The sequence below is a fragment of the Nomascus leucogenys genome, chromosome 17 (assembly GCF_006542625.1).
Source record: "Nomascus leucogenys isolate Asia chromosome 17, Asia_NLE_v1, whole genome shotgun sequence".
NCBI lineage: Eukaryota > Metazoa > Chordata > Mammalia > Primates > Hylobatidae > Nomascus > Nomascus leucogenys.
Genome location: NC_044397.1, coordinates 88,787,937 through 88,811,014, shown reverse-complemented (window position 1 = coordinate 88,811,014; position 23,078 = coordinate 88,787,937). Strand labels below are relative to the sequence as shown.

Here is a 23,078-nt window from a genome sequence, read left to right as displayed (position 1 = left end):
GCTTCTTTTTTTTTTTTTTTTTTTTTTTGAGACGGAATCTCGCTCTGTCTCCCAGGCTGGAGTGCAGTGGAGCGATCTCGGCTCACTGCAAGCTCCACCTCCTGGGTTCACGCCATTCTCTTGCCTCAGACTCCCGAGTAGCTGGGACTACAGGCACCCACCACCAAGCCCGGCTAATTTTTTGTATTTTTAGTAGAGATGGGGTTTCAGTGTGTTAGCCAGGATGGTCTTGATCTCCTGACCTTGTGATCAGCCTGCCTCGGCCTCCCAAAGTGCTGTGACTACAGGTGTGAGCCACCGCGCCCGGCCTTTTTTTTTAAGAGACAGCAGGGTCTCATTCTGTCGCCCAGGCTGAACGGCATGGAGGGCGGTGGTGTAACACTAGCTCACTGCCTCGAACTCCTGGGCTCGAGCGATGTGGAGCTGCTATTCTATGATGTGGACTAACTCCTAATGTATGGGACTTTCCTTCCTCCTAAGGCTTAATTTTCTCATTTATAAATCAGGAGGTAAGAAGGGAGGGGACGGGCTGGGAGCAGTGGCTCACGCCTGTAATCCCAACACTTTGGGAGGCCGAGGCGGGTGGATCACGAGGTCAGGAGTTCAAGACCAGCCTGACCAACATGGTGAAACTCCTTTTTTACTAAAAATGCAAAAACTAGCCGGGCGTGGTGGCGGGCTCCTGTAATCCCAGCTACTCAGGAGGCTCAGGCAGGAGAATCGCTTGAACCCAGGAGGCGGAGGTTGCAGTGAGCTGAGATTGCACCACTGCACTCCAGCCTGGGTGACAGAGCAAGACTCCGTCTCAAAAAAAAAAAAAAAAAAAAAAAAAAAAGAAGGAAGGAAGGAAGGGGATGGATGGGAAGGAGTTTGGAAAAGTACAAGGAGCTGTTAGCTATTGTGTTGATCGGCACAAATGAATCAATAAATTTGCTCTTTCCCAACTCTCCACCCCTCACCAACACCCTATTGCAGTATTCTCAATTCTCTTCCCAAGGGCCTCGGGCAAAAATGGAGCCCTCCTGGCTACACTCCATCTCCCAGCGCGCCCCGCGGGGCAGCGCCCTGCGCTTGCGCTGCCAAGTCCTCCCCGGCTTTGTCTCCCGGGAATTCGAGTCGTTCTTTTCCTCCGCCCGCCTAATTTGCTTCCCACCCCACCTCCAAGCTTGACCGTGCTGCCTTCTGGGGGATGTAGTCCGTGGCTGCCCGGACTTCAATTCCCAGAGGGCTTCAGGACGAGAACCCGGAAGGGGAGGCTGGAGAGGAGCGAGTGGGGGAAACCCGCGTAGCCGAGGGAGATGCAGCGCGCGGCGATGGTGAGAGCCCAGGCGCGGGCCGGGGGCGCTGGAGAGTCGGGACGGGGGTTCGGGACCGGGTGACGAGGGGGAAGAGGCAGGGGCGAAAGAAGGGGCTGGGTGAGGGGAGATTGCCTGGGGGAGAGGATTGGGAGGAATGGGAGCCGGAGGTAGTAGTAGAAGAATGGTGGCTTGGGGAGGGGTCTTGGAGGTGGGGTGGGATTGGAGCTTTGGAATTGGTTGTAAAGGGGCTCAGAGCTGGGGAAGTGGGCCCCGAGTTGGAGACGGGGCTGGACATCCAGGTAGAGGCCCTGAAGGGGTCGATTTCGATGGGGGGTTAACCTGCGGCGAGGGTATGAGGATCAGGGTTAGGATGAGTGAGGGGGTCTGGAAGCTCCAACGGACAGGCGAACGGTGGACGCAATGGGTTGGGGCCTCTGGATCGGATTGGGGGCAGGAAGGCAAGTTGAGGAGGTGGGAGGGAGAAATCAGTGGTAGGATAGAGTGTGGGTTTAGGCTCCAGGACTGATGGTGGGGTAAGGAGCGTGAAATTAGGGGTCTGGATGTAGTGATAATTTCCCTAGTCCCGCCAGAGACTCCCGGTAAGCTGGACAGGCACAGAATTGTAGGATAATATGGCCAGAAAGGGCCATCGAGACAGGCTTTCGCACCCTCACTTCCCAGTGGAATTAAGAAGAGTGTAATGGTTTATCCCTATGAGAAGTACAGCATTCACATCCCCTATTCTCCCACCCCTTTGTGCCATGGACAAATCTGTGAGCTTCACTGCTCTTATCTGTAGTATGGGAACAGCAAGCATGCCTCTGAGAACAGGGTTAAAGGGAGTCATTAAAATCGTTACTATTAGTGGGAAAGCTGGACTGTGAAGTTTCAGCCTCAGAGCTGTTGGTGGGAAGTTCTCCGCCCCCGGAATGTGACTGGGTTACAGGTGCTAATGGATTTCCTCCTTTCCAGTCCAGTCCCAGAGGCGTTTTCTCAAAAGCTGACACTGATCTGGGCACACACCCCAGCTCAGAAGCATGTAGGGGCTCCCCACTGTGGATCACAGCTAATGCTTATTGTTTTACAAAATGCCTGGCCCTGTCCTTAGCTGTTTGTACACATTAACTCATTTAATTCTGATAACACCCCTGAGGGGTAGGTGCTGTTATTTTCTCCATTTTACAGAAAGGAAGCAGAAGTACAGAGAAATTAAGCAACTTTCCCAAGGCTATCCAGCATTAATTGCTAGACTCAGGATTCCGATCTTGGCAGTCTAGCTCAGAATCTGTGCTTTCAGCACTATAATTTAGTCCCCTCTCCATACTGAAATATACAATGTGATGAGTAGAGACAGAGAACAAAGCAGTCTAGAATATTAGTTCTGCCATTTACTTGCTATATGACCTTAGGCAAGTCTTTTATTTTTATTTATTTATTTATTTAGAGACAGTCTCCCTCTGTCACCCAGGCTGGAGTGCAGTGGTATGGCTCACTGTAGCCTCTGCCTCCCGGATTCAAGCAATTCTCCTGCCTCAGTCTCCTGAGTAGCTGGGATTACAGGCTTACGCCACTATGCCTGGCTAATTTTTGCATTTTTAGTAGAGATGGGGCTTCACCAGTTGGCCAGGCTGGTCTCGAACTCCTGACCTCAAGCGATCCACTGGCCCCGGCCTCCCAGAGCGCTAGGATTATAGGCATGAGCCAAGTGTCTGGCCTATTTTTATTTTTTTAATTTTAAGTATTTTTTTTTTTTGAGACAGAGTTTCACTCTTGTTGCTCAGGCTGGAGTGCAATGGCACGATCTCGGCTCACTGCAACCTCTGCCTCCCAGGTTCAAGCGATTCTCCTGCCTCAGCCTCCTGAGTAGTTGGGATTACAGGCATGTGCCACCACGCCCTGGCTAATTTTTGTAGTTTTAATAGAGACAGGGTTTCTGCATGTTGGTCAGGCTGGTCTTGAACTCCCGGCCTCAGGTGATCCACCCGCCTTGGCCTCCCAAAGTGCTGGGATTAACAGGCATGAGCCACTGCACCTGGCCCTATTTTTATTTTTATTTTTATGGTTTTTTTGTTTTGTTCTTTTTTTTTTTGAGGCGGAGTTTCGCTCTTGTTGCCCAGGCGGAGTGCAATGGTGCAATCTCGGCTCACTGCAACCTCTGCCTCCCGGGTTCAAGCAGTTCTCTCGCTCAGCCTCCTGAGTAGCTGAGATTGCAGGCATGTGCCACCACGTCCAGTTAATTTTGTGTTTTTAGTAGAGACAGGGTTTCTCCATGTTGGACAGGCTGGTCTCGAACTCCCGACCTCAGGTGATCTGCCCGCCCCAGCATCCCAAAGTGCTGGGATGACAGGCATGAGCCACCGCGCCCGGCCTTTTTATTTTTTTAAAGACAGGGTCTTGCTCTGTTGCCCAGACAGACCGGAATGCAGTGGCGCAATCATGACTCACTGCAGCCTCAACCTCCTGGGCTCAGGTGATCCTCCCACCTCAGCCTCCCAAGTAGCTGGGACTAATTTTTTATTACACACGGCTAATTTTTTTTATTTTTATTTTTGTAGAGATGCGGGTCTTACTTTGTTGCCCAGGCTGGTCTCAAATTCCTAGGCTTAAAGGGTCTTCCTGCTTCAACCTCCAAAAGTGTTGGGATTGCAGGCATGAGCCACCACGCCTGGCCCTGGGCAAAGTTTCTTTTGGGTTCTTCTCACCTATAAAATGGGATCAGTAACCCTAGGAAGGTGAGAAGTTTTGGGAAGATAATGCAGTGTAGTGGAACTTACTTTGTGAGCCCTTACTCCAATACTTATGGAAGGGCTCAGTACGTGTGAGTTGTTGTTTTTGAATGTCAGTGGGAAAGAGAAGGCAGTAGAGAGGAACCGAGAGGGAAGATGTCAGGCTGTCTCCTTTCTCTCTCATGTTGTCACCATGTCCCTGCCCTCCACCTCTGGGCTCCTAAATCCAATTATGACTTGTGGAAAGGGTGCTTACAAACTCAATCTGTGGGCTGGGCATGGTGGCTCATGCCTGTAATCCCAACACTTTGGGAGGCCGTCGCGGGCAGATTGCCCGAGGCCAAGAGTTTGATCAAGACCAGCCTGGCCAACATGGCAAAACCCCATCTCTATTAGCTGGGCGTGGTGGCAGGCGCCTGTAGGCCCAGCTACTCAGGAGGCTAAGGCAGGAGAATCTCCTGAACCCAGGAGGTGGAGGTTGCAGTGAGCCAAGATTGTGCCACTGCACTCCAGCCTGGGCGACAGAGTAAGACTGTCTCAAAAAAAAAAAAGAACAAAAAACTCAATGTGTCCCCATTCCCATTCCTGTCCCCGCCAAATACCCAGTCTGGCCTTACTCCAGGTGTTTCAGTGAAGAGAAAATATTTCTAACTAGGTTTTTCTTGTTGTTGTTGTTAGTTTGCTTTTGTTCGTTTAACTTTTGGGTTATTAAGGCCTCACTGGGCAGTTTGACAACTCTGTAAATTCACCTTGAAACAGTTTGGTTTATTTATTGTGAGCTTTCAGGGCTTAATTCATTGGCTGTGATAGTAAGCTTACGGCTGAAAATATTGGCTTCAGAGAGGCCCAGGGTCAAAACCCTGCTTCTGTTGCTGTGTGTCCTTGGCCAAGCTGCATTCCCACCCTGGGCCTCAGTTTTCTTTCCCCCCCCTTTTTTTTTTGAGACAGAGTCTCACTCTTGTCCAGGCTGGAGGGCAGTGGTGTGATCTCGGCTCACTGCAATCTCCGCCTCCCAGGTTCAAATGATGTCTTCTGCCTCAGTCTCCTGCATAGCTGAGATTACAGGCTTGTGTCACCACGCCCAGCTAATTTTTGTATTTTTAGTAGAGATGAAGTTGCACTATCTTGGCCAGACTGGTCTCGAACTCCTGACCTCAGGTGATCCACCCTCCTCGACTTCCAAAAGTGTTGGGATTACAGGCGTGAGCCACTGCTCCAACCTCTTTTTTTTTCCTTTTTTTTTTGTTTTGAACCAGGGTCTCACTTTGTTGCCCTGGCTGGCATGCAGGGGCGTCACCTTGGCTCACTGCAACTTCCACCTCCCAGGATCAAGGGATCCTCCCACCTCAGCCTCCTGAGTAGCTGGGACTACAAGTGTGTGTCACCACACCTGCCTAATTTTTGTAGAGTCAGCGTTTCACCATGTTGCCCAGGCTGATCTTGAACTCCTGACCTCAAGTGATCCACCCGCCTTGGCCTCCCAAAGTGCTGGGGTTACAGGCCTGAGCCCCAGTGCCCAGCCAGCCTCAGTATTCTCATGTAAAAATGGGACCACATTTAAACTCTGAGCTTCTTGTAAGGAGATGACATGGTAACTGATGAGGTGGCATATGTAAAATGCCTGGGGTGTGTTATGCTCTCAATAAGTGTGAGATCGTTCTATGATTTTTATTCTTTCAAGAAAAGGTACTGAGGCTGGGCAAGGTGGCTCATGCTTATAATCTTAGCACTTTGGGAGGCCAAGGTGGGAGGCTGGGATTAACAGGGTGGCAGGATCAGTGGAACTCAGGAGTTTGGGACCAGCCTGGGCAACACAGGGAAAATTCATCTCTACAAACAATTTTTTTTTTTAGACAGTCTCGTTTTGTTGCCCAGGCTGGAGTACAGTGGCATGATCTTGGCTCATTGCAACCTCTGCTTCTTGGGTTCAAGCAATTCTCCTGCCTCAGCCTCCCAAGTAGCTGGGATTACAGGTGTACACCTCTATGCCCTGCTAATTTTTATATTTTTAGTAGAGACGAGATTTCGTCGTGTTGGCCAGGCTGGTGCCAAACTCCTGGCCTCAAGTGATCCACCCGCCTCAACCTTCCAACGTGCTGGAATTACAGGTGTGAGCCACCGTGCCTGGCCTTTTTTTTTTTTTTTTTTTAGACGGAGTCTTGCTCTGCCTCCCAGGCTGGAGTGCGGTGGTGCGATCTCAGCTCACTGCAGCCTCAACTTCCCGGGCTCAAGTGATCCTCTCACCTCAGCCTCCTGAGTAGCTGGGACTACAGTTGCATGCCACTACACACAGCTAATTTTTGTATCTTTTTTGTAGGGATACACTTGTGGGCTGGGCTTTGTGGCTCATGCCTGTAATCCCAGCACTTTGGAAGGCTGAAGTGGGAGGATCACTTGAGTCCAAGAGTTTGAGACCAGCCTGGGCAATAATAGCAAGACCCTGTCTCTACAAAAAAAATTTTTTTTTTTTTTTTTGTTCAAGACAGAGGCTTGTTCGACAGAGGCTCACTGCAACCTCTACCTCCCGGGCTCAAGCCGTCCTCCCACCTCAGCCTTCCAAGTAGCTGGGACTGCAGGCGCACACCACCATGCCCGGTTAGTTTTTTAAAAATTTTTTGTAGAGACAGGGTTTTGCCATGTTGCCTAAGCTGGTCCTGAACAACGAGACTCAAGCTGTCAACCTGCCCAGACTGCTGGGATTACAGGCGTGAGCCACCGCACCTGGCCTACAAGTGTTTTAGTTATTTATTTATTTGTTCATTTATTTTTTGAGACAGGGTCTGGCTCTGTTGCCCGGGCTGGAATGCAGTGGCACTGTCTTGGCTCACTGTGACTTCCACCTCCTGAGCTTAAGCCATCCTCTCACCTCAGCCTCCAAAATAGCTGGGACTACAGGGGCATGCCACCACACCTGGCTAATTTTTGTAATTTTTGTAGAGATGAAAAATACATGCTGCCAAGGCTGGTCTCGATCTCCTGAGCTCAAGTGATCTACCCGCTTCAGCCTTCCAAAGCGCTAGAATTACAGGGTTGAGCCACCGAGCCCATCCTATTTATTTATTTAGAGACAGGGCCTGTCTCTGTTGCCCAGGCTGGAGTACAGTGGTGCAATCACAGCTTACTGCAGCCTCAACCTTCTGGCCTCAAGTGATCCTCCTGCCTCAGTCTCCAGAGTATCTGGGACTGCAGGTGCTTGCCACCATGCCCAGCTAATTAAAAAAAATTTTTTGTTGTTGATGGGGCTCAGTGGCCTCATGCCTGTAATCCCAGCACTTTGGGAGGCCTACGAGGTCAGGAGCTTGTGACCAGCCTGGCCAACACGGTGAAACCCCATCTCTACTAAAAATACAAATTAGTCAGGCATGGTGGCGTGCGCTTCTAGTCCCAGCTACTCGGGAGGCTGAGGCACAAGAATCACTTGAACCCTGGGAGGCAAAGGTTGCAGTGACCTGAGATTGCACCACTGCACCCCAGCCTGGGTAACGAGCAAGCCTCTGTCTCGAACAAAAAAAAAAAAAGAAATTTGTTTTTGTAGAGACAGGGTCTTGCTATTATTGCCCAGGCTGGTCTCAAGTGATCCTCCCACTTCAGCCTTCCAAAGTGCTGGGATTACAGGCATGAGCCACAAAGCCCAGCCCACAAGTGTTAATAGGAGCATTTACCATGCGCCAGCGCCTGTATTGGGTGCAGACTCGACCCTGCCATTGGGGAACTCGCTGTTGTCATAATGGTAGGGCAGTTCTGCAAGTATGCGGGCATTTGTGCTCATTTTCAAGTTTGGGTTTCTCTATTCCGGATTCATTTTCAGCCCCTTATGCCAGCTTGGCCTGCTTGTCACTGCTTTCATGGATTTTTTAACATTCTGTCTCCAGCCCTCATTGAATTATCTGAAAACCTATTGGTTTGGGGAAAAGTTGCCAATCTCTCACTTGTCCCCGATCCTATGTGTCACATCTGGCCACCCTGGGGTGATCTGACACTTTTTTGTTTTCCGTTGCCTTCATTTACTTGTCTTAGAGCATTTGTCTGCTTTCCAAGTTATTTTGCCTTTTCTTAAAACCTTAAATTTGTTTTCAGCCTGTGCTTGTCTGAAGCTTACTCATACAAAATGGTATTTTTACCATCTTTATTTCAAAACCTGTGACATGTACTAGGAAACGAAAAAAATTGTATTTTTTACCACGTTTAATGATGTATTTCTAACTGCTATGGTAAAGCTGTCTTACTCCTAAAAGCACAAGTTTTCTTTTTTTTTTCTTGAACTCCTGAGATCAGGAGTTCGAGACCAGCCTGGCCAACGTGGTGAAACCCTGTCTCTACTAAAAATACAAAAATTAGCTGGGCGTGGTGGCGCACGCCTGTAGTCCCAGCTACTCGGGAGGCTGAAGCAGAAGAATTGCTTGAACCTGGGAGGCAGAGGTTGCAGTGAGCTGAGATCGTGCCACGGCACTCTAGCCTGGGTGACAGAGTGAGACTGCGTCTAAAAAAAAAAAGAAGAATTAGTTGGGCTTGGCGTCCAAGGAGGTTGAAGCTATATTGAGCTGTGACAGCACCACTGCACTCCAGCCTGGGTGACAGCGTGAGATCATCTCAAACAAAAAACAAAACAAAAATAAAATGAAAAAGCCAGAGTGCCCAACTTTGAGTCCTGGCTTCTTCTCTCATCAGCTGTGTGACCTAGGGTAAGTCACTTGATCCCGTTGGACGTTAGTTTCCTCCTCTGGAAAATTAGCATTCATTCCTTAAGTAATCCACAAGTGTTTGATTCATTTATTTACTTAGAGACAGGGCCCACCTCTGTTGCCCAGGCTGGAGTGCAGTGGCATGATCATAGCTCACTGCAGCCTCACACTCCTGGGCCCAACGGATCCTCCTGTCTCAGCCTCCCGAGTAGCTGGAACTACAGGCTCATGCCACCATGCTCAGCCAATTTAAAAAATTGTTTTAGAGATGTGGTCTCACTTTGTTTCCCAGGCTGGTCTTGATCTCCGAGGCTCAAGCGATCCTTCCGCCCTGGCCCCCCAAAGTGCTGGGATTAAGGCATGAGTCACCACCCACAGCCTTCACTTTCAACTTTTATGTTTAATTATTTATTTTTTTGAGATGGAGTCTCCCTCTGTAGCCCAGTCTAGAGTGCAGTGGCACAATCTCAGCTCACTGCAACCTCCACCTCCCAGGTTCAAGCAATTCTCCTGCCTTAGCCTCCAGAATAGCAGGGATTATAGGCACCTGGCACTATGCCCAACTAATTTTTTGTATTTTTAGTAGAGACGAGGTTTCACTATGTTGGCCAGGCTGGTCTCATCCTGACCTCAAGTAATCTGCCCGCTTCAGCCTCCCAAGGTGCTGGGATTACAAGCATGAATCACCACACCCAGCCCACGTTTTTTTTGTTTTTGTTTTTTTTTTTTTTTGAGATGGAGTCTGGCTCTGTCGCCCAGGCTGGAGTGCAGTGGTGCAATCTCGGCTCACTGCAAGCTCCGCCTCCCGGGTTCACGCCCTTCTCCTGCCTTAGCCTCCTGAGTAGCTGGGACTACAGGCGCCCGCCACCACACCCAGCTAATTTTTTGTATTTTTAGTAGAAACGGGGTTTCACCATGTTAGCCAGGATGGTCTCGATCTCCTGACCTTGTGATCCACCTGCCTCAGACTCCCAAAGTGCTGGGATTACAGGCGTGAGCTACTCCTCAGTGCCAAACTGGTACCAGGTGCTCTGCTGGGTTTGTTTCAGCGGATGGTCAGCCAGCCCATGGGTGGGTGCTGTCATTATTGCCATTTTACAGTGGGGGAAACTGAGGCACATGGGGCTGAAAAACCTACCTGAGATCATACTGCCAGAAGTGGGAAAGCTGGGATCCAGTAGGCCCTGTCTGGTTCCTGTCTGCTTCCAGGATCTCAGGGCTTGGATGATTCCTACCTTCAGGGAGCATTAGTCAGAAAGGAAAACTTAAAAGGGAGGGGACCCAGTGGACTCTAAGGCCAAAAAGCCACGGGTAAGATATGGATGAGTCAGGATTCTGGACAAAGGAGCAGCAGGGTAGGGCATAGAAGGAACAGGGACTGGGTGCAGTGCATCATGCCTGTAATCCCAGCACTATGGGAAGTGGGTGGATCATCTGAGATCAGGAGTTCAAGACCAGCCTGGCCAACATGGTGAAATCCTGTCTCTACTACTAAAAATACAAAAATTAGCCAGGCATGGTGGCAGGTGCCTATAATCCCAGCTACTGAGGAGGCTGAGGCAGGGGAGGTGGAGGTTACAGTGAGACGAGATCGTGTTACTGCACTCCAGCTTGGGCAACAGCACGACTCCATCTCAAAAAAAGAACAAAAAGGTGGGGGTGGCGGACGTGGTGGCTCACGCCTATAATCCCAGCACTTTGGGCGGATCATGAGGTCAGGAGACCGAGACCATCCTGGCTAACATGGTGAAACTCCGTCTCTACTAAAAATATAAAAAATTAGCCAGGTGTGGTGGCGGGCGCCTGTAGTCCCAGCTACTTGGGAGGCTGAGGCAGGAGAATTTCCTGAACCACGAGGCAGAGATTTGAGTGAGCCGAGATCGTGCCACTGCACTCCAGCTTGGGTGACAGAGCGAGACCCTGTCAAAAAAAAAAAGGAACAGGACCAGGAATGAAACCCTGGTGTCCTGCCACCAATTCCCATGTAACTGGGCAAGTGCCTTGTGCTGGGTGTGACCCTGGCCCTGTGATGGGGAGCAGGGTCATCTGACTAGGGGTGGGGATGGGGAAGTGGGGTGGGGTCAGACATCTACACTTTACCATTTATCATTATTTCTGTTTTGGTGTTTTTGTTTTTTTTTTTTTTTTGAGACGGAGTCTCGCTCTGCCGCCCAGGCTGGAGTGCAGTGGCGCAATCTCGGCTCACTGCAAGCTCCGCCTCCCGGGTTCGCGCCATTCTCCTGCCTCAGCCTCTCCATGTAGCTGGGACTACAGGCGCCCGCCACCACGCCCGGCTAATTTTTTTTTTGTATTTTTAGTAGAGACGGGGTTTCACCGTGGTCTCGATCTCCTGACCTCGTGATCCGCCCGCCTCGGCCTCCCAAAGTGCTGGGATTACAAGCGTGAGCCACCGCGCCCGGCCAAGGTGTTTTTGAGCCAGGGTCTCGCTTTGTCACCCAGGCTGGAGTGCAGTGGCACAATCTCAGCTCACTGCACCCTCCACTTCTGGGCTCAAGCGATCCTCCCACTTCAGCCTCCTGAGTAGCTGTGACTGCAGGCACATGCTGGCTAATTTTTGTATTTTTAGTAGAGACAGGGTTTTGCCATGTTGCCCAGGCTGGTCTCAAATTCATTGGCTTAAGCGATCTGTCTGCCTCGGCTTCCCAAAGTGCTGGGATTACAGGCATGAGCCACCACACCTGGCCTATTTTTCCTTATTTGTTTGGTTTATTCTGTTGTTTTTTTCCCCCCTTCACTCCTTTTTTTTTTTTTTTTTTTTTTTTTTTCTGAGAGTCTTGCTGTCACCCAGGCTGGAGTGCAGTGGTGCAATCTCGGCTCATTGCAGCCACGCCTCCTGGGTTCAAGCAATTCTCTGATTCTCCTGCCTCAAGCTCCTGAGTAGCTGGGATTACAGGAGCCTGCCACCACATTACAGGCGTGAGCCACTGTGCCCAGCCAGGATGATGTTTATATTGTGGTTTAGACCTTGAGCTCTGGAGTCAGCTGATCTTTGATTTTAAGTTCTGACTTGGTGTGGTTGCTCCTGCCTGTAGTCTCAGCACTTGGGGAGGCCAAGGTGGAGGACTGCTTGAGCTCAAGAGTTCAAGACTGGCCTAGGCAACATAGTGAGACCTCATCTGTACAAAAAAATGTAAAAGTTAGCTGGGGGTGGTGGTATACACCTGTGGTTTCAGCTCCTGAAAAGCCTGGGTGCAGTGACTCACACCTGTAATCCTGGCACTTTGGGAGGCTGAGGCAGGTGGGTCACTTGAGGTAAGGAGTTCAAGACCAGCCTGATCAACATGGTGAAACCCTGTCTCTACTAAAAATACAAATATTAGGCCAGGTGCATTGGCTCACGCCTGTAATCTCAACACTTTGGGAGGCCAAGGTGGGGTGGATCACCTGAGGTCAGTTCGAGACCAGTCTGGCCAACATGGCAAAACCCCATCTCTACTAAAAATAAAAAAATTAGGCCGGGCGTGGTGGCTCAAGCCTGTAATCCCAGCACTTTGGGAGGCCAAGGCGGGCGGATCACGAGGTCAGGAGATCGAGACCATCCTGGCTAACATGGTGAAACCCCGTCTCTACTAAAAATACAAAAAATTAGCCGGGCGTGTTGGTGGGCGCCTGTAGTCCCAGCTACTCGGGAGGCTGAGGCAGGAGAATGGCGTGAACCCGGGAGGCGGAGCTTGCAGTGAGCCGAGATTACGCCACTGCACTCCAGCCTGGGGGACAGAGAAAGACTCCGTCTCAAAACAAAAACAAAAACAAAAAAATTAGCTGGACATGGTGGCGTGCACCTGTAGTCCCAACTACTTGGGAGGCTTAGGCAAGCAAATCGCTTGAACCGGGAGGCAGAGGTTGCAGTGATTGCAGTGAGCCAAGATCGCACCATTGTACTCCAGCCTGGGCAACAGAGCAAGACTCCGTCTCAATAAAAAAAAAAAAGAAGGCAGCTGAGATGGGAGGATCACTTGAGCCCAGGAGATTGAGGCCACGGTGAGGTGAGATTGCACTCCAGCCTGGGTGACAGTGAGACCGTCTCAGAAAACAACAAAAAACAAAACACACACTCACAAAAACAGAGTTCTGCCACGAAGCTGTAAAGGAGGGCAATTACTTAGCCATTCTCTGCCTCAGTTTCCTTATCTTCAACATGAAATTAAAAATAGGAGATAGAACAAGTTCATATTTGTAGAGTGCTTGAGTATTGACTGCTGTTGCGATTATCATTTTCTAATATATTCATGTTGGTTCTGACTGTTTATTTGGATGTCTGACCCCTTTCCCATGAGCCATTCCTGGGGAGCTCAGTGTCAGCTGTGTGTTCCAGCGCCCAACAATGGCCAGCATGCAGGACCACAGTGAATGTCAGAGACAAGCTTTTGCAAATGCACCATGTGTGGATGCTAGGGATGTAAATATGTGGATTATTTAATTGTTGGGGGCGTTCAACCAAGGGTGTAGATTGCGTGGTTCAGGTCCTTACTAATTCTCCCAAGCAGTCTTTTCTTAGAAATATGTTAAGTTTTCCCATATCAGTTGTGGATTTAACAAACTTTTCCTTGTCATTTTATAAGTTTATGGCTGTCATGTGTAGAGATGGTCGTTTTTTGCTTTATTATTTGGAGGCCACAGTATTTGGATCATGTATATTGAGAACTTTTGTGTATAATGGGTCACTTCCACCTCCCTCGCCCAGCCCTAGGGACTCATGTAGAGAAGTAAATAATGGGTCATTTTGTTTTGTCATCATCCATTGCTTTTGTCGGTTTATTTATTTTTTATTTATTTAATTAATTTATTTTTCATTTAATTTAAGACAGTCTCATGCTGTCACCCAGAGTGGAGTGCAGTGGCCCGATCTCAGCTCACTGCAGCCTCTACCTCCTGGGCTCAAGCAATCCTCCCACCTCAGCCTCCTACCTGGGACTACAGGCACTCGCCACCACACCCTGCTAATTTGTGTATTTTTTGTAGCAATGGGGTTTCACCGTGTTGCCCAGGCTGGTCACAGACTCCTGAGCTCAAGGGATCTTCCCCCCTCTGCCTCCCAAAGTGCTGGGATTACAGGTGTGAGCCCTGTGCCTGGCCAAGTTTCTTTTTTTTTTTTTTTTTAAGGGGTAATGTTACTCCTCTACTTGTCTCTTGGTTCGTGTTTTCCCAGCCAGTTTTTTGCCATCTTTTGATTTTCCATATTTTTGGTTCACAATGTTTTACAATGAATAGATTTTCATGGAGTAGCTGCTGAAGGCTGACCTAGTGTAGGGCCTTATGCTGGGCTCAGTGTTGGGGGAGTTAGAAGATCCTGTCTCAGGCCCTTCTCCCCTTCCTGCCCCAACCTTCACAGGAGGATCACAGTGGGGGAGAGAGACCCACCCCAGACAATGATGACCCAGAGTAGGCAGGGAAGAGGGAACCCAGAGGTCCCTTCTGGGCAGGTGGGTGATTTCCAGGAAGGGAGTTGGAGAAGGCCTCTCTATTAAAACTGCATTTGAACACAGACCTGAATGAAGTAAGGAATTGAGCCTTGCAGAGGGGGAATGTATTGCAGTTGGTGGGAACAGCAAATGCAAAGACGAGGGAAGGCAAGAGCCGGGTGACTTTGAGGAACAGATAGCAATGAGCCCACCGCGTGGATGCCCTGGGTGAAGCCTGACCTGGCCTAGGGGGATTGGGGGTGTCAGCTTCCTAGAGGAGGGGTGGTCGAGCTGAAACCCCAGGGAATATATAGTGAAACAGTAGGGCACAGTGACTGGGAAATCAGATTCCCCGGCTTCATATCCCTGCCCCAGCTCACACTCCAGCTCTGTGTGACCTTGTGGTCAGGAGACCTGCCCTGCGTCAGTTTCTTCATCCATACTGTGGAGAGGATCACTCCTACCGGGGATCAGATGGGGCCTGAGTATTCTACGTATGCCAGATCAGGTGCCCACCAGGGTGCATTGGGGTATTGCCTGCGGGGCGGAGGGATGGGGAGGGATGCGACTGGACAGGTGGGGTACCTGGGTGTTTTCCAGAGGGCACTGGGAAACCATGGCAGGTTCTCACCAGGATAGGGACGGGTTCAGGTTTATAGGACTGTGCTTTAACAGGACTTTTCTGGCTGCTCTTTTGTACTAAGTGAGGCAGGTTTGGGGCGCCTGTTTGGAAAGGCTGAACTGGCAGCTCCGAATGGCTACATGTCTTGAGCCTTGAATGCCAGGCCTAGAGGCTTGTTTTCAGTTGCCGTGGGAACCTTCGTAGGGTTCTGTCCATTTGTTTTTCAGGGTGGGGTTATCCCGATGCCCAATTCCCCCCGCGGAAATCTTCAGCGCCGCCCCCCCTCCGCCCGGCCCCATAGTTCTCAACCAAAGCTGGATACTCTGATCTCTCCGCCTGCTTCCTTCCGCCTTGGTGTTCTTAATCCCCGGGCTGCCTGGCCCTTTAAGTCTCAAGCGTCAATCAGGGCTTCTGTTCGAGGGAACGTGGTGTAATAAGCCTCCCCTGGAGTGTCGTGGCCTTTGCCCTGACCTTGTTCCGTTTAGCTGGACGTTGGGAGTTGTTCCACGCTCCCTTGCATCCGGCTGTGTCTACCCCACCACCCACTCCCGTCACCTCTCGCCTACTCCTCCCTATTTCGAAGTTGGGCCCCTTCGCCAAGGCCTGCCTTATATGGGCACGGCCCCGAATGGCGGCCGCTCATTGGCTGAGGCCGTCACGCGCGCGTCTGTCAACAAAGGGGCGGAGGGAAGCTAGTTGCTTGTCTGCCCGCGCGGTGGCGGGAGGGAAGGAGCGAGGGGGCGGGCCCTCTTACCTTTCGCGCGCATGCGTGTGGGCTGCAGTCTTCTCCCGCCGCCTGGGGGGGCTGCGGGTGAGGGCTCTTTGGGGGCGTGTATAGGTTTCGAGGGTCACCTGAGGGGTCTGGAAGGTTTATTTGGGGGGGCCGGTTACAAGGTTTGGGGGTTCCTTTTCCATTTGCAAAATGTTCTGGGGCTTGGGGAAGTTTTAACGTGGGTTTAGGGGATACTTTTGGGGTTCCCTTGCGCTTAAGGGGCACCTTGGAGTTTGGGTTCGTTTGTAATGCGGAAGGTTCCGTTGTGTTTTCGGGATCGGGTTCCCTTTGTGTTTTGGAGTGTCTGTTGGGCATAGGATTTAGGGAGCTCCCGGAGAGACAGAAGCAAACAGCCCGAAGAGTACCAGTCCTGGAGCTGGAATGTCTGGGCTTGCGTCTTGACTTCCTACCTGTCTGAACCCGGACAGGAGATTTCACCTGTGTCTCATCGGGAACTAGGCATTAATAACACTACCTGCTTCCTAGGGACCGAGGAGGATTAGGAATTGTTAGCGCAGTACCTAGTAAGCTCGCAGCGAGCGTGCAGTAAGCACATGTCTGCTATTGTAACATTTGTGAGGTTTCTTTGGTTTTTTTTTTTTTTTTTTGGCTTTGTGAAACATTTTTATGGTTTAAGATTCATCTTAAAGTGTTAGGGAGCTTTTGTGTTTTCAAAGAGTTCGTCTGCTGTTGGAGGCTTCTAGTGGAATTAGGAGATAATGGAGGAGGGTTGGGGGGAAGTATAGGATTCCGGGAGAGTGGTTGTTTATGACATAGGTTGGGGAATTGCTGTGTTGGGATCTGTGAGAGATTGACTGAGATTCGGACCTTCAGTGCTGGAGAGGATATTTTTAGGTTCGGTGGTTTAAAGTAGTATTTGAAAGGTTTTCGATATTTGGGGGAGGACATTGAGATGCTGGGGGTAAGGTTGGAACTGGTTAGGGGACTTGAGGGGGTGGCCAGGTTGTAGCACGATGGCATCTGTAGAGACTGGCTTTTGCTGTGTTAGCCTGCCTCCCTGGGCAGTTGGATATACAGGTCAAGTATCCCTTACCCGAAAATCTTGGGATCAAAAGTGTTTCGGATTTTGGATTTCTTCGGATTTTGAGTATTTGCATTACACTTATCAGTTGAGTATGCCAAGTCTGAAAATCTGAAATGCTCTAATGAGCATATCCTATCAGTGTCATCTTGGCACTCAAAAAGTTCTGAATTTGGGAGCATTTTGGATTTTCAGATTTGAGATACTCAACATGTATGTGAATTGGTGGGTGGTAAACAGCCATCTATAGGTTTTGGAGGCTATGGAGTGGTATTTTTAACACTGAGGCTGAGATTGCAGCAGGGACTGTAAGTATTTGAGGGGTAGGTGGGATCGGGGATTATGGAGTGGAGATAAAGATTCTTGACATGGGGATTCTCTGTGTTTACTGGTACCTGTGAGTGCCTGGAGGCTGTCTGGATTTTGTTTTGTTTTCCTTTTTTTTTTTTTTTTTGAGACGGAGTTAAGCTCTTGTCGCCCAGGCTGGAGTGCAATGGCAAGATCTCAGCTCACTGCAACCTCCGCCTCCCGGTTCAAGCTATTCTCCTGCCTCAGCCTCCTGAGTAGATGGGACTACAGGCACGCACCACCACCCCTGGCTAATTTTTGTATTTTTAGTAGAGACGGGGTTTTGCCATGTTAGCCAGGCTGATCTCGAATTTCTGGCCTCAGATGATCCGCGTGCGTCGGCCTCCCAAAGTGCTGGGATTACAGGCGTGAGCCACCGCGCCCGGCCTGGAATTGCTTGAATTTAGGGGGACAGTCTATACTACAGGAGTTGGCAAACTTTTTCCATAAAGAGCCAGATAATGGGTATTTTAAGCTTTGCAGGCCATGTGGTCTTTGTTCTGCTATTCAGCTCTGCTGTTGAAGATGAAAGCATCCATAAACAAATGAGCATGTTTCAATAAAACTTTATTTACAAAGACAGTGAGCTGGATTTGGCTTCTGGGCCATAGTTTGCTGACTTCTCTGGCCTGTAGGCATGTGGAAGTTTCAGGGTTTAAAGGGTCATTTTGGTTTTGAGCTGTCTGGAGGTAGATGAGCCAGAGAAAGATTGAGGCATATGTTACTTAGTAGGTTCAAACTGCAGTGAAAGTGATCATAACGGATTTATGCGCAAGATTGCCTCCAGATTAGGTCATTCACATCAAGTCATTCCAAAATAAAATAGTTATTAACAGAGCCCTAAATTGAAGAGTCCAGAAATCAAGTTGAGAGCCTCTTTTTCTCTGGACCCACTGTAATCTTAGCTATGTCACCCTTCCCCACTCTGAGCCTCTGTTTATCTGTGTGCAGCTTGAGGAGAAAGCTAGGCTAGAACAGGCCCCCTCGTTTTTTCTTTCTTTCTCCCCCCCCCCCCCCGAGGTGGGTTCTCTCTCAGTCACCCAGGCTGGAGTGCAGTGGTATGATCACAGCATCACAGCTCACTGCAGCCTCGACCTCCTCAAGCGATCCTCCCACCTCACCTCAGCCTCCTAAGTAGCTGGGACTACAGGTGCGCCCCACCCCACCCGGCTAATTTTTTTTTTTTTTTTTGAGACGGAGTCTAGCTCTGTCGCCCAAGCTGGAATGCCGTGGCGCAATCTCGGCTCACTGCAAGCTCTGCCTCCCGGGTTCACGCCATTCTCTTGCCTCAGCCTCTCTGAGTAGCTGGGACTACAGGCGCCCGCCCCCACGCCCGGCTAATTTTTTTTTTTGTATTTTTAGTAGAGACGGGGTTTCATCGTGGTCTCGATCTCCTGACCTCGTGATCCGCCCGCTTCGGCCTCCCAAAGTGCTGGGATTACAAGCGTGAGCCACCGCACCCGGCCCCACCCGGCTAATTTTTGTATCTTTTTTCGTAGAGATGGGTTTTGCCCAGGCTGGTCTCAAACTCCTGGACTCAAGCAATCTGCCCACCTCAGCCTCCCAAAGTGCTAAGATTACAGGCACAAGCCACCACACCCGGCTTTGTTCTCTGTTTTTTAGAGGGTCTCACTCTGTCACCCAGGTTGGAGTGCAGTGGTGCCATCATTGCTCCCTGCAGCCTGGAACTCCTCCTAGGCTCTCTTACTCCACGGGCCCATGGCTGTGCTTTAGGGAATCACCTGTACTGTCTTTGCAAGAGTGTGCATTTTTCTGACTGAGGACACACAGCTTTAATAAATTCTCATTAAGCCCCACCACCTGAAAAAAAAGAAAAGCCGATTTCTTTTTTTTTTTTTTTTTTTTTTTTTTTTGAGACGGAGTCTCACTCTTTTGCCCAGGCCGGACTGCAGTGGCACTATCTCGGCTCACTGCAAGCTCCGCCTCCCAGGCTCACGCCATTCTCCTGCCTCAGCCTCCTAAGTAGCTGGGATTACAGGCGCCCGCCACCGCGCCCGACTAATTTTTTTTTTATTTTTAGTAGAGACGGGGTTTCACCGTGTTAGCCAAGATGGTCTTGATCTCTTGACCTCGTGATCCGTCCACCTCGGCCTCCCAAAGTGCTGGGATTACAGGCGTGAGCCACTGCACCCGGCCTAGAAAAGCTGATTTCTTAAGTGCTCGTCTGAATCTGACCTCAGATTTTCTTCCCCATCCCAGCCCGTTTTGTTCCTCTCTCTGTGGGTTTAAGCAGCCATAGCTGTGGGTGGGGCTGGGAATTTCTGTCTTTTCAGGAACGAGCTACTGAGTGAGCAAATAGAAAAAGGACCTTGTCTGTCAGTGGTCCTTTCACTTAAATGTAAAAGTTATGGCAGTTTAAAGGCCTCTGGATTGTGGGCGAAGGCAGTTGGGCAGTGAGGTACGATCTATGGGGTTGGAGCATGCTGCCAGTTAGGGTCGCACTCTGCAAGTTAAAAGGGCATCTCTCATCCCCTCTGCAACCTCTGTCTGCTCACCTGAGCGTGGCAGTGGAAATAGAGTTCTTTTTTTTTTTTTATTTTGAGACGGAGTTTCGCTCTTGTCATCCAGGCTGGAGTGTATTGGTGCCATCTCGTCTTGCTGCAACCTCCACTCCCAGGTTCAAGCGATTCTCGTGCCTCAGCCTCCCGAGTAGCTTGGATTACAGGCGTGGACCATCACGCCCAGCACATTTTTGTATTTTTAATAGAGATGGGGTTTCACCATGTTGGCCAGGCTAGTCTCAAACTCCTGACCTCAGGTGATCGTGATCTGCCCGCCTCAGCCTCCCAAAGTGCTGGGATTACAGGTGTGAGCCACCGCGCCCGGCCAGGAATAGAGTTCTTGATGGTCTGGTTTGGTCTAAGGAGAGGTGGAGGTTCGGGTGGTCCTGGGAAGAAAGGCTGTCCCCCTAGCTCCCCAACCTCCTCTTCCTGTCTCCAGGTGGCATGTGGAGCCTCCCACCACCACCTGGGTCCTGAGATGCGGTGAAGCCCAGCCTGTCTGCCATCATCCCCCAGCATGGACCGCGGAAGCCTCCTGCCCTTCCAGCTATGGTGTCCCCGGCCCTTTGGCACCTACTCACAGAACCAGCCGCGCCCGCCTTCTGCGGCCCTCAAGCCATCAGCCTGCCCTGAGCCTGGTGGCGGGGCCGAGCCAGATCATGGGCCTGCCCACTCAGAGAACACACCACCCGCCTTGGCCACCGAGGTCCCTGCCTCCCAGCCCGCTCCACTCCTCTCAGCAGCAGCTGCTGGTGATGAGGGTCGAGTCCTCCTGGACACGTGGTATGTCATCAAGCCCGGGAATACAAAGGAGAAGGTGGCCTTCTTTGTGGCCCACCAGTGTGGTGGGGGCAGCCGGGCCAGCTCCATGAAGGTCAAGGGACACTGGGGCAGCGATAGCTCCAAGGCCAAGCGGCGGAGGCGCTGTCTTGACCCCACCAAGGCTCCTCCTGACCCAGGGGGCCGGGAGGGCCCCCCTGCTACTGAGGAGGGCCCTGCCTCAGCTGGTGAGGACGTGGACCTGCTCTCTGTGGCCGAGATGGTGGCCCTGGTGGAACAGCGGGCAGCCCTGGCCCTGCAGAGCTACCCACGAGCGACCACCCCAGCGCCTGTAGTCTTTGTGTCCGCCGAGCAAGGTGGACCGGCCAAGGGGGTGGGATCTGAACGGCGGTCCGGTGGTGGGGACTGCAGCCGTGTAGCTGAGGCTGTGGCCCACTTTGAAGCGCAGAGGGACAGCCCTCCCACCAAGGGCCTCCGCAAGGAAGAGCGGCCCTGGCCAGGCCCTGGGGAGGTGCGCATCGCCTTCCGCATCTCCAACGGCCGGGAGCCCCGTGCACCAGACAGCAGCCTGCCCAGTGGGGGTGGGGGCAGGCCTGGTTGTGCCCACCCTGGCAGCCCAGGTCCTGGGGCTCGAGCCAAGGACAAGATCACATGTGACTTATACCAGCTCATCAGCCCCTCGCGGGATGCCCTCCCCAGCAACGTGGAGTTCCTGCTGGCCAGGGCGGATGAGGCCAGCGAGGGTGACAGCCCGGCGCCCGCCAGGCCCGAGGACACTCCGCCGGCGCCCCCTCCGCCCCCTGCCCGGGACTGCGGAGCGTCAGGCTTCCACGTGGACGTGGTGGTGACGGGCGTGGTAGATGAGTGCATCTTCTTTGGCAAGGACGGCACCAAGAACGTGAAGGAGGAGACTGTGTGCCTGACGGTCAGCCCGGAGGAGCCGCCGCCTCCGGGCCAGCTCTTCTTTCTCCAGAACCGCGGGCCGGACGGGCCCCCGGAGCCACCCCCGGCCGACTCCCCGGCCACAGCGCCCGGCCCAGACGATGCCGAGGGCACGGCGGACACCTCCCTGTGCCGCCTGTATCGGCACGTGTCGCACGACTTCCTAGAGATCCGCTTCAAGATTCAGCGGCTGCTGGAGCCGCGACAGTACATGCTGCTGCTGCCTGAGCACGTGCTGGTCAAGATCTTCAGCTTCCTGCCCACGCGCGCGCTGGCCGCCCTCAAGTGCACCTGCCACCACTTCAAGGGCATCATCGAGGCGTTTGGCGTGCGGGCCACAGACTCGCGCTGGAGCCGAGACCCGCTCTACCGCGATGACCCGTGCAAACAGTGCCGCAAGAGATACGAGAAGGGCGATGTGTCGCTCTGCCGCTGGCACCCCAAGCCCTACCACCATGACCTGCCTTACGGACGTTCCTACTGGATGTGCTGCCGCCGAGCCGACCGCGAGACGCCCGGCTGCCGCCTGGGCCTCCACGATAACAACTGGGTGCTGCCCTGCAATGGGCCGGGCGGGGGCCGGACCGGCCGGGAGGAGGGGAGGTGAAGCCGGGGGAGGGGAGGGGAGAGCCCACCACGCTCACCCCTCCCCTCTCCCCCAGGAGCCGAGGGTCCGGACTGGGCCGCCTGCCCATTCCCCTACTCTAGGCAGCATTGATCCCTCACCAGAACTGCGCTGGGGTTCAGCAGGGGTGACCCAGGAAAGCACTCTGCTTGATCCTGTTGATTTTCTACTCTTCAGAACCAGGGCCGTGGACCCTCTGAGAAGGGTGTTTTTTTAATCAGCATCTCACTTTCTTCTCCATTCAGCCCCAACCCCCTCCCTGCCATGCTCTCCACCCCAAGGACCCACCAGCAAGGAGCAGACGGCAGCTAATTTTGGTACCACTTAAGGGTCCCCCCATTCTGGCCCCCATCCTCTCCCTCGCCCCAATTCTTTCTCGCTGGAGCTGTTATTTCCCAAGAGGCTGTATCGCCCAAGGTTGGCACCTCTCCTAACCTGCCACACCACAGCTCTCACCTCTCTAGGAATTGGGGGCGTCAGGTCACAGGTAGGATCTGGCATTTTTTCATGACAGTCCGCCATTTCTAGATGGTTTGCCTATTAAAGAAGTGGGGGGAAAATACTGTTTTCTCCTTAACCTCAAGCTACCAGTCTCTCCTCTTCCCCATAGAGGAAGAGGAGGGCAGAAAACAAAAAAGCTGAAGTATAAAAATCCTCCTCCTCACGTTATTATTTAAGCTACTGCCATCAACCCCACCCCCATAAAGCTGTGAAGCCCTTTGCCTCGCTTTTGACAGCGTGGGGGGGCCCCGTGGGCAGGGACTTCGGATTTGCATTTCTGGGTTATTTTTCCTTCCACTCTGGGCTCTCGTTCAGGCATTGGGGTCTCCTCACCCCAGCCACATGTTTCTTTAAGAATCCTTTGGTCAACCAGGACCTTGATTTTTCAGGCATTTTGGTCTGGGGTATTTTTGTTTGTTCTCTCTGTTTTTTTCTTTTTTTTCTTTCCATCATTGTGGTTCTGGAAGCTTCTAGCGTGTGGCATCTGACCAATTTTGAATTGGTCCTTTCTATAAAATCAATATTTATAAGGCTGTGTGCAGACTGGTTTGTGTGTTGTGAAGGGAGGGTTTGGGAAGAGAGGGGAGTTGTAGGCCTGTGCATGGGGGATGGAAAAAGTGGAGAGAGAAGGGATCCCTAGCCAAGTCCCTTAGCTTGAGATTATTTTTTACTCTTCTCATCTGTGTCAATTTGGATTTGAAAAATCTCAAAATAGTAGTAGCTTGAACAAGATTTTTTTTTTTTTTTTCCCTTAGAGACAGGGTCTCTCTCTGTCACCCAGGCTGGAGTGCAGTG

The 23,078-nt window shown here is 51.6% G+C and overlaps 1 protein-coding gene across 1 annotated transcript; it reads left to right on the top strand.

Annotated features, from left to right (window-relative positions):
• The first annotated feature begins 1,236 nt into the window (after positions 1 to 1,236).
• FBXO46 (F-box protein 46) lies at positions 1,237 to 22,816 on the top strand. The gene is made up of 2 exons (XM_030796316.1): positions 1,237 to 1,316; positions 19,875 to 22,816. Exon 2 carries the CDS (start codon positions 19,953 to 19,955, stop codon positions 21,762 to 21,764), a length of 1,812 nt encoding a protein of 603 aa, XP_030652176.1. The 5' UTR covers positions 1,237 to 1,316; positions 19,875 to 19,952; the 3' UTR covers positions 21,765 to 22,816.
• The last annotated feature ends 262 nt before the right edge of the window (positions 22,817 to 23,078 follow it).

Excerpts from the sequence above, each read along its gene's own strand:
- FBXO46 (XM_030796316.1), top strand. The coding sequence starts at position 19,953 with ATGGACCGCGGAAGCCTCCTGCCCTTCCAGCTATGGTGTCCCCGGCCC.